This window comes from Microcebus murinus, unplaced genomic scaffold (genome assembly GCF_040939455.1).
Source record: "Microcebus murinus isolate Inina unplaced genomic scaffold, M.murinus_Inina_mat1.0 scaf084_hap2_Mmur4.0, whole genome shotgun sequence".
Lineage (NCBI taxonomy): Eukaryota > Metazoa > Chordata > Mammalia > Primates > Cheirogaleidae > Microcebus > Microcebus murinus.
In genome coordinates this window covers 29562-39482 of record NW_027439030.1, presented here as the reverse complement: position 1 = coordinate 39482, position 9921 = coordinate 29562, and the positions used below count along the sequence as shown (strand labels likewise).

At 53.3% G+C, this 9921-nt stretch overlaps 1 protein-coding gene across 2 annotated transcripts; it reads right to left on the bottom strand.

Moving 5' to 3' along the window:
* Positions 1 to 213: 213 nt before the first annotated feature.
* On the bottom strand, positions 214 to 8772 carry LOC142869529 (uncharacterized). Of its 2 annotated transcripts, none has more exons than XM_075999950.1 (2): positions 5653 to 8772; positions 214 to 1334 (listed from the first exon to the last, which is right to left on the bottom strand). In XM_075999950.1, exons 1-2 carry the CDS (start codon positions 6539 to 6541, stop codon positions 1327 to 1329), a joined length of 897 nt encoding a protein of 298 aa, XP_075856065.1. In that variant the 5' UTR covers positions 6542 to 8772; the 3' UTR covers positions 214 to 1326. The 2 variants fall into 2 exon arrangements, with proteins under 2 accessions (XP_075856065.1, XP_075856064.1); XM_075999949.1 differs by lacking the exon at positions 214 to 1334 and adding an exon at positions 2788 to 4887 and having other exon boundaries at positions 5653 to 8771.
* Positions 8773 to 9921: the final 1149 nt, after the last annotated feature.

Here is a 9921-nt window from a genome sequence, read left to right as displayed (position 1 = left end):
AAGGTGGTCAGGGACCTCTCCTGCCTCTGAAGATACCCGTGTACATGGGGTGGGGATGGGGAGAAAGCCATCAACCTGGCTTGTAGTCCTCAGGTGTCAACTTAGCAGGCATTGGCGGGAAGGTGCTCACAACAGGGGTCTTTCCAGAGGACACATAACCAGTGTTTCTTGTGACTTGAACCCATGGACTCCCTTTGATTATGTTGCCCTAGAAACACTTGATAAGTTCAGCCATGCTCAGGGATTTTAATCTCTTAGGAAAGCTACCCTTGGATTTCAGACATACTAGATGAAATCCCCCTCAGAGTCTGGGTTTCCTCATCCAGCTCAGCACCCAGAATTCAGTCCTCAGAAAGCTCAGTCTCTGACAGTCTCTAGGACTCCAGGGAAAGGGGCAACACAGTGGGCAAGGTCCTCTCCTGCTGCAGGAATCCTCTGTAAAGAAGGAAGACGTGATCCCAAAGGGGGAGTCTCTCTCACAGGCCAGGAAGGAGACAAGGGAGAGAGTGGTGGCTGGAAAACTGCCAGAAGGAAACTTCCGGGGTTTGTGGGAGGGAGGAATGAAATGAGTTACACCAAGCGGGTGTGATAGCTTTTATACTTCTATGCCCTGAAGATACTCTTTCCTTAGCTGTGGATGGCATCGGCGAGTTGGGTATAGACCTATGGATTGTAGAGGTCGGTGCTTTCTTGAAAGTCAGGGGGTGAGAGTGATGACCTGAGGAGGGGTTTGAAGAGGACAGGTGGATTCTAAGTCCTTCCTGCCATGCAGGACAGTGTCAATGTTTCCCTATGAGGGTTTTCTCTAGTGCTGCAGTCACGGGAATAGACAGAAGGACAGGCAAGCCAGAGGATGGCAATAAGGACTGCCAGGCCCTTTCCTGGGGCAGCTGGGCCTTCCCGCTCTCAGCAGCATCTGCTCTGTGTACCCCAGGGATGGACCCTCACCTATAGTCACTGCCCTGCCTCAGTTTCCCTCCCTTGGACCCACAAGTCCACATCCCTGACAACTACCTCTCCTCTGACATGGAGTGACAGTCATGTTTGGACCCCAGTCACTCAGTCTCTGGTAATTTATGCTGAGTGCCTGTTGTGTGCTGGAAAATTCCCAGGAATTCCCGGGCTTCCTCAGACCCGGCTCTGAGTCCTCTGTGTTTTGGGGTCACTGTGAGTGTGGTCTCAATAGAGAAAGCACTTGCAGAAGGGGACACAGATTCCCGGGATAAGTTCCTTTTGTAGCTGGGAGGCATCTCCATAGGTGTCTTGGTTTCTTCTCTCAGTGTAACAGCTGAGGACACGGAGCCTTCAGGGCACCCTGTGCTGTTATCAGATCCCTGTTGGGTGTGAAAACAGCAAGTGAGCTCAGATTCACGGAAAACTTGAAGTGGGCATTGGTGTGGAGCACGTCAGTGCTGAAGCTGTGAAGATGGCCAGGGAGGGTCGTCCTGGAGGACCAAGGCCCTGAAAGCTGTAGGGTCAGGCCACTGAGTGTCCTTCCATGCGGCCCCACTCGAAATCCATGCAACAGTTTCATATGCAATCTGAAGACACCAGACACTTTTTAAAAATAAATATTTCCCCTCTCTAAACACACAGCCCTCCCCCTGGCACACACACACACTAACACACAACCCAGGGATACAAACTGAGATGAAATAAGAGGCTGACATTTGCTTCAGAGCTCACTGGGTAAATGTTAGGGAGGTTGGGCTCACCCCAGGAGTGCTCTCCAGAGAGTCAGGTTGCTGTGCGGGTGCAACCCCTGGCCCTCCACACTGGGCTTCACGAGGGGGGGGGCGGTGCAGCTGCACCGAGGCTCAACCCCTATCAAAAGTCAGGGATTATGACTCAATGGGGTACCCGTGGCCATAAGAGAACAATCATGGCCATAAATAAAGTCTAAAGCAAAGCAGTGCACGTCTCCGCTCCCATTCCGAATTCTAAGTAGAGTCTCCTTTTTCTTCCTCCCTGGCATCTTTCCTCAATGAGGGAACTAGGTCCAGTCCCATGGAGCTGTGCAGAGACTATAGCCCAATGCCACAGTGTCCTGGGGGCCACAGAAGCTGCCTTCACTCGGTCCCTTTGCTGCCCAGATCCTTTCTGAAGAGCACAGGGCTGTGCAGTCCCCAGCAAAAACTGTCTTCCCCTCCAGCCCCCTGATATCCAATGCCTGTAGGGCATGTGGCCCTTCCTTTCTGGGTCCCCAGCCCAGAATCAGGAGGGGCTGCAGGAACACAGGTCTGGACACAGGTTGCCATGAAGCCCCCACTTGCTGTGTGTTCAAGGTTGGCTTTTCCTTCTTAAACCTGCTCTTCTTCCGGAGACCTGTCCTGGATGGAGAAGGAGCAATGGGTGGAGACAGTGGTCACCAGGATGCTGAGCTGGGCTCCCCTGGGAGGTTGATTTCAGGTGGGGTCTGTCCACACTCTGGGGCTCGCCACCAGGGGGCGTGTGTCCGCTAGGGCACCCAGAAGCTCAGAAGTGTGGCCCTGGTGCTTAGCCAAACTTCTCTCCCAGGACTGCTGAGGTTGTCATTGTCTGGGTTCTTCTGCTGGGTTCTTATGGGAAGGAGCTGGGCGAGGGTAAGTCTCCACGGGAAAGGCCGCTTCAGAGAATTTCCCTTTCTGCCCAAGTGACCCATCGAGGCCTTGTGTCTCCTTCTGACTGTTCCCTTGGAATTTCCTGAAATTGCTGCTGACTGCAGTGGACTGGGAAGCTCCTGCCACCCCAGCGTTAGGGACCGACCTTCCACAGCCCCACCAGACAGAAAAGCAGAGACATCGAGGATGTAATTACACAAGAGGAGGTTTATTTTCTGGCTAGCCAGGGTCTAAGCCCCAGAGCACCAACGCAGTGGTCACTCTTGCAGGCAAGGACCCCGACTGGGGTTGCAGCGTGCCTTTTATCCCTATGGTGCATATGCTATGCAGTGGCTGATCACGCGTGGATCATGCATTGACCTTTAACATGATTGGTTGGCTGACAGCCCCACTATACAGGGGTCCGAACAATGCAAAGTTGGCGCAATCAAGCAAGCAAGCAACGGTTTCCATGGCAAGCAAGCAACAGTTTCCAGAAGCCGGATGTTAGTTCCGGCTTCACTGGGGTGTGGGCCTTGCAGGTGTGCAATGTCTCGACCCCTCACATTCCCCCCTTTCTTTAGAAGCTGGTCGAGCACTCTTGCTCGTCTCTTGGGTCTTCTAAAGGTTTCAAGTCTGTGCTACCTGACTAGAGCTTTTGATACTGCGGCTGCAACACTAAAAGCTGTACTGTATTAACCCTTTCTTTTACAAAGGTTATTATCTTGTTTAATATGCAGGGTCCGAATGTAAAGACTAAGAGCAGAATTACTAGTGGTCCTAATAGCGTTGAGATAAGGGTAGTTAGCCAAGGGGAGCTGTTAAACCAAGATTTAAACCAACCTGCCTGCAGCTCGTTTTCCCGCTTGTGGCAGGCAAGCTCTTTTCTAACTTTAGCCATAGATTCCCTGACGACTCCTGTGTGGTCTGCATAGAAACAGCACTCTTCTTGGAGGGCAGCACATAGTCCCCCCTGTTGAAGGAACACTAGATATAGCCCCCTCCGATTTTGTAGTACTACTTCGGACAGGGAGGTCAGAGACTTTTCTAGATGGGAGATAGACTCTTCTATTTTTGCAATGTCTTTATTAATGGCTGCTCTCAAGGTGCTGAACCCTCTCTGTTGCATCGCTAGGGAGGAGATACCAGTCCCTGCTCCTATTGCCCCCAAGCCAAAAAGTGTGGCCAGGGTAATGGCTGCAAGGGGTTCTCTTTTTTTTTTGGAAAATTAGGTTAGTGACCCCTTGGCCTGCCCTGCTGGTGTATATGGTCTCTACTGTATGGTATATTATTTTAGGGAACACTAACACCATAACACAGTATTTTTAGATTTATTAAAAACTGATAGGCTAAGGCAAGGGGTTAAACTGGTTTTGGAGCAAATCCACCATCCACTTGGCCCGGGAATGACCCATTTTTTTTTTTCCTGTTTGATTTATTACTGTTACCCCCGGCACAGAGCTGTGCATGGCTGAGTGGCACTGTTCCCAGGCAGGTCCCCTTGCCAAGAACTGACTGAAAAGTGAGACCAGGGCCTTTACGGTCCCATTGACATGACCTAGGGGAGGCTTCTGTGGAGAGGTTGAAATTGACGGCCATTCTCACTGCTTCGTATGCAGCTGTCAACATCTTTCACAGAGGATCTCTAAGTTTTACTTAGGCACCGTGCTTATGGGGCTCCCTAGGGTGAGTGAGTTTGTCCCTAACTTTATCACTGGTTTGGGGTGCACCGTGGCCGGCCGTGGGTGCAGCATCTGGTTGGGCCCTACTGCCTGTGGTGACACAATCCCACTTGGCCGAGGGCCGGGCGCCCCTGGGGGCTCACTCACGCTGATGGGGCTTATTTCTTCTAGGTTAAACATAAGGTCTGGCCACCATCCGTTTACGGGGCCTACCCCTGAAGTCACATTCTAGACTTTATGAGTCTCTTGATTGGCAATCTCTCATGTGAGGTTATGAGGTTGGTGGGGATTGCTATTTATCACGGTTGCCACACTCCTGCCCACAAGCAAAGTAACCCCAAAGCACCCACATAAAAGATATAAAACAAGCCTAGCATGCATCTCTGCGACGGAGTCCAACCTCTAGGTGCTACAGTCCCAAGTCCGACTCCAACTAGTATGACCAGTACTCCAAAGAGGACTGGAGTCACTAAGTTCATCTATGCTGGTGTCACTCGGGTCAGCCTGGTCTTTAGGGGGTTCTCCGGATCCACCGTTGCCTTCCACTGGCTCTGGCACTGCTCTTGGTCGCTCTTGCTAGCCGACCTCACGTGGGAGTGGTGTATCCAGGTTGATATTCCATCCACCTTGAGGGCAGTGGGAGTAACAAGGATAACTTGAAAGGGGCCCTTCCATTTAGGCTCGAGGGTTTTGCTGTTATGTCTTTTTACCCACATCCAGTCCCCCGACTGGTGTGGGTGATAAGAATGTTCAGCACTACCCGCCCCCAGCCCTGTGGCCTGGTATATGGCGCGGAGGGCCGGCCACACTCGGCTGTGAACGCGCTGCAGAGCTTGTACGGCTTGCAACACGTGTTTGGGGTGTTTTGGGAGAGCCTCGGGGCTCACCCTGGGGACCACGGGCGGAGGAGTGCCATACATGATTTCAAAGGGGGTTAAACCTAAATGATAGGGGGTGTTCCGGGCTCAGAACAGGGCGAAGGGAAGGAGGGTCACCCAGTCCCCGCCAGTCTCTAGGGCCAATTTAGTCAGAGTCTCCTTTATTGTTCTGTTCATTCTCTCCACCTGCCCTGAGCTCTGGGGGTTATAGGCACAATGCAGTTTCCAATTGGTCCCAGAGCCTGGGCCAGTCCCTGACTAACTTGGCTGACAAAAGCAGGTCCATTATCTGATCCTATTCCTTCTAGCAGTCCATACCTAGGAACTATTTTTTTTTCTAATATTTTCTTGGCTACCGTTAGAGCAGTCTCTCTCTTAGTGGGGAAAGCCTCTACCCACCCGGAGAACGCATCCACCATAACTAGCAGATACTGGTCCCATATTTTCCAGGCTTTACTTCTGTAAAATCTACTTCCCAGAACAGCCCTGGCTGCCTCCCCCTTTCCCTCGTACCTGCGTGGGTCCCTTTGGCCCTCCCCGGATGCATGACTTGACAGGCTTGGCAGTCCCGGTCGATGTCGCTCGCCACTTGTCCCTGCGACATGAACCTAAGCTGGGCGGTGTTTAATAGTTGTAGCATTTTTCTCTTTCTTAAATGTGTGGTCTGGTGTAGGTGCGTTAACAGGTGACGTCCCAAAGTCTCTGGCACTATCAGGCGGCGTTCTTCGTCTTTTTGCACATTTAGCTGTTTTGTAGCCCAGGCTTCATCTGCGCTGGAGTAGTCTGGCAGAGGAGGTATCTGTCCCATGCCCAGGGGTGGTAGGCTTATATGCAGAATGTGGGGTGGCGCAGCGCCTTTTGCTGCTCTTTTAGCCTCGGCATCTGCCCTTCGATTGCCCCGTGCCTCCAGTGAGTCTCCACCCTGATGTCTAGGGGTGTGGACTACCGCCACTGCCTTTGGCAGCAAGACAGCTTCTAGCAAGTGGAGTATTTCGGGCTTGTGCTTAATCTCCTTCCCTTCTGCTGTGATGAACCCCCTTTCTCTGTAGAGGGCTCCATGTATGTGCACAGTACCAAAAGCATAGCAGCTGTCAGTATATACTGTCAGCCTCTTCCCTCGGGCCCGACTAAGAGCTTCTGTCAGTGCGATCAATTCTGCCTTTTGGGCAGATGTTCCCTGTGGAAGGCATGCCGCCCAGACAAGTTTGCCTTGATCATAGACTATGGCCGCCCCCGCATACCTGTGTCCATCGCGGACGAAACTGCTCCCGTCCGTGAACCAAGTTAGGTCGCTGCTCGGAAGGGGGCGGTCCTGCAGTTCCTGCCGAGCCATCTGGGTCTCAGCCAAGATCTCGAGGCAGTCGTGTTCAGGCGCGGCAGAATCGGGGTTTGGTAGAAGCATTGCGGGGTTTAGGACAGTGGGGGTTTGGAACTCAACTCGGGGTGCATCAAGCAGGAGCCCTTGGTAATGGGTCAGCCTTGCATTTGTGATCTATCACCCTAGCGGCTGCTTTAGAACTCCTATAGCGTGTGGCGTGGTGGTTAACAGTCTCTGCCCCAAAGTAAGCTTGTCAGCGTCCTTGACCAACAGGGCTGTGGCTGCGATTATTCGCAGGCACGCAGGCCACCCCCGCCGCCACCGGATCTAATTTTTTTTTTTTTTTTTACAAGTATGCCACTGGCCTTTTCCAGGGCCCTAGGGCCTGTGTGAGTACGCCCTTAGCTATTCCCCTCTTCTCGTCTATGAACAGGTGAAACTCTTTTGTCAGGGAGTGCTAGGGCCGGGGCTTTTAGCATGGCTGCCCTCAGGGCTTGAAAAGCGTCTTCCATTTGCACAGTCCACTCTCATGCTCTCCCCGCCTTACACCCTTTATACAGAGGTCGAGCCTTTTAGTCCTTATACCCCGGTTTCTTCACCGGCAACAGGGGGGTGTTCCAGGCCGACTGGCATTTCCGGAGAATCCCACTGTCCAGGAGTCTCTGAATGTGGGGCGTAATTCCCACTCTGGCTTCCTGGGACATGGGGTACTGTCTGACTCGGGCTGGCTCGGCTCCGGGTTTTAACTCAACGTAAAGAGGCGGCCGGTGTTTTGCCCATCCTGTGCCCCCTGTCTTGGCCCACGCCATGGGAAATTTACAGAGCCATTGTTCCATGCCTTTTTCTCTGCTCTTTATGGGCTGGTACAGTCTATATTTATTTGCCTGTGTCAGGGTCAAGATCTGAGTGACCTGGGGCTGTTGATAGCCTTAAGCTTGGTAAGGATGTCTCTTCCCAGTAGCGGTGTGGGGCACTCAGGGATGACCATAAAGGCGTGACTCACTTGTCCTGAACCCAAATTTAATCTCCGCCGTGTGGTCCACCGATATAGTTTAGCTCCTGTATTTATGAGGAAGCTGACTGGGTTCCCCTCTACTTGCAAAGTTACCCTAGGTTCGGGGAGGGGGACTGAACCCCGTCTTTCCTATTCATCTGTCACCTGTCCTGCAACCATGACTTTTTCAGGACCTCTAAGTCTTCGCCCCCCTTTCTTTTTGGGGCATTCTCGGGCCCAGTGCCCATGCTCCTTGCAATTAGCACATTGATCCTTGCCTAGCCTCTCTCGCTGGGGCCTTCTCCTCTCCTCTGACCCTGTCTGCCCCCCTCTCGTGGCGGCTAGCAGGATTTTTGCCATTTCTTTGTTTGCTTTACGCGCCTCTCCAGCTTGGAATTTCCTATCTTCTATCCCGATCCTCTCTAACCTCTCTTTTGGCGTTTCTCTATTGTTATAGACCTTTTCTGCCACTTCTAACAGGTCCTGCAGAGTCTTCTTGCCTAATCTATCTATTCTCTGCACCTTGCGCCTGATGTCTGGGGCTGCCTGATTAACAAACGCCATCATAACAGTGGCTTGCTGCCTTCCATAGTGGGATCTATGGGGGTGTACTGCCGGAAGACCTCCATGATCCTCTCTAAGTATGCTGCCGGGCTCTCCTCCAGCCCCTGACGAACATCTCCTACCTTGGCCAAATTGGTCGGCTTTCGCGCCGCCATAAGGAGACCGGCCATCAGAGTCTGGCGGTAGACCTGGAGACGCTCCCTACCTTTAGCCTCATTGTAGTCCCAGGGTGGCCATTCAAGGGGGAAGGTCTGATCAATGGTCTGTGGATTCGTGGCAGGTCTGCCATCTTCACCCGGGGCCAGCTTCCGTGTCTCCCCCTGAATTCTTTCTCTTTCTTCTGTGGTGAAAAGCACCTTGAGCAGCTGCTGGCAATCATCCCAAGTGGGCTGATGTGTAAAAAGAACAGAATCTAAAAGGTTAATGAGATCTCTGGGGTTCTCAGAGAAGTTTGAGTTTTGAGCCTTCCAATTGTAAAGATCACTGGTAGAGGAGGGCCAATATTGGAATGTCTGTGCTCTGTCCTTCCCTAGGGGTCCCACTGCTCTCAGAGGGAGCGCCTTTAAGGGCTCCGGGTCTGGGGCCCGGCCAGTCTGCTGTCTGATTTCATAGGCCGGCCATGCTGCCGGTGGTCCCGCGTCCTCCTGGGCCGGGGGAGCTGCAGAGGCTGCCCCAGGATTATAGGGTGGAGGCGTGTTTTATTCGAGACCTGTCAGGTCTGGGTAGAGATTGGAGTCCAGCAACACTGGTGTCCCAATGGACCTCGGACTCCGTGCCCCGCCCCCCCTTTCTGACTTCTTTAACTGCCAGAACTTCCGCCTTTTCCCTCGGGGCAGGTAGGGGGGCCTTCAGCCAGGATGGCGGGTCTCAAACCCAGTCTTGCCAGACCACAATATAGGGGATCTGATCAGGGTGTCCGTGGTGGCCAAATACCACCCCTTTTACCTTTTTGATCAAGGAGGCATCAAACGAGCCCTCCCTGGGCCACCCCACTCCAAACGTGGGCCACTCGGCCTCACAAAGGGTAACAAACTTTCCCTTCTTGACCCCTAGGGACAGGTTGTGTGCCCTTGCCCTGACATCCTTAAAATGGCTCACCAGGTTGGACAACGGCGTTGTTAGAGCCTGTCCCATGGCTAGTCAATAATAGGCAGATGTGCAAACCAATATTCCGCAGTTGGGGCACTGGGGACAAGGATCTGAATCTCTAGCCTTTTACACTCCCTACGGAGGTAACGGCCGTGCCCCTCCCGCACTAGCCACTCCTGGCACGGGCGGCAGGAGATACACTGTGTGCTGCCAACCCATGCAGGGGAACACTCACCTGGAGGTTCTAGTCACCTCTGCGGATCTTATCGTGGGTCCCCTGATTTCACGGCCCCAGCCTGAAAACCCATGCAACGCTGATGGGTTCTCGGGCTGAAACCACAGAACCCAGAGACTCCAACAAGCCAACGAGAGATGTCACACTCACTCACACACACACAGAAAGCTGGCGACAAACAAAGCAGACAACAGACAAGTGGACAGTGAGGTAAACAGACAACCTAACCTGGTCCGGACCTACTCCCCCGTCTCCTCCTGACCGAGCCCTTGGCTACAAGGTCAGCTCTAGCTCCTCCTGACCGAGCCCTAGGCTACAAGGTCAGCTCCGGAGTCCCAACAGGGCCAGAGGACGTCTCCGCCTGGCTCCGACCGGCGACCCACCAGCGCGTCCGCCTAGGTCCTGTGCCGGCGTCCTGATCCGGGGTCCTGCAAGGGGATTCCGCGTCCCTTGCCCAATACCACACCCAGCTAGTCCGGGGTGGATTTTCACACTCCTCCCTCAGCCCTGAATTCTATCCGGTAGTCTGTAGGGAAGGCAAATCCCGGACGAGCCCCCAAATGTTAGGGACAGACCTTCCAC

Excerpts from the sequence above, each read along its gene's own strand:
- LOC142869529 (XM_075999949.1), bottom strand. The coding sequence starts at position 6,541 with ATGCTTCTACCAAACCCCGATTCTGCCGCGCCTGAACACGACTGCCTC. Across the intron at positions 4,888-5,652 it reads GGCCAAAGGGACCCACGCAG|GTGGATGGAATATCAACCTG; the intron begins GTACGAGGGAAA and ends ACTGCCCTCAAG.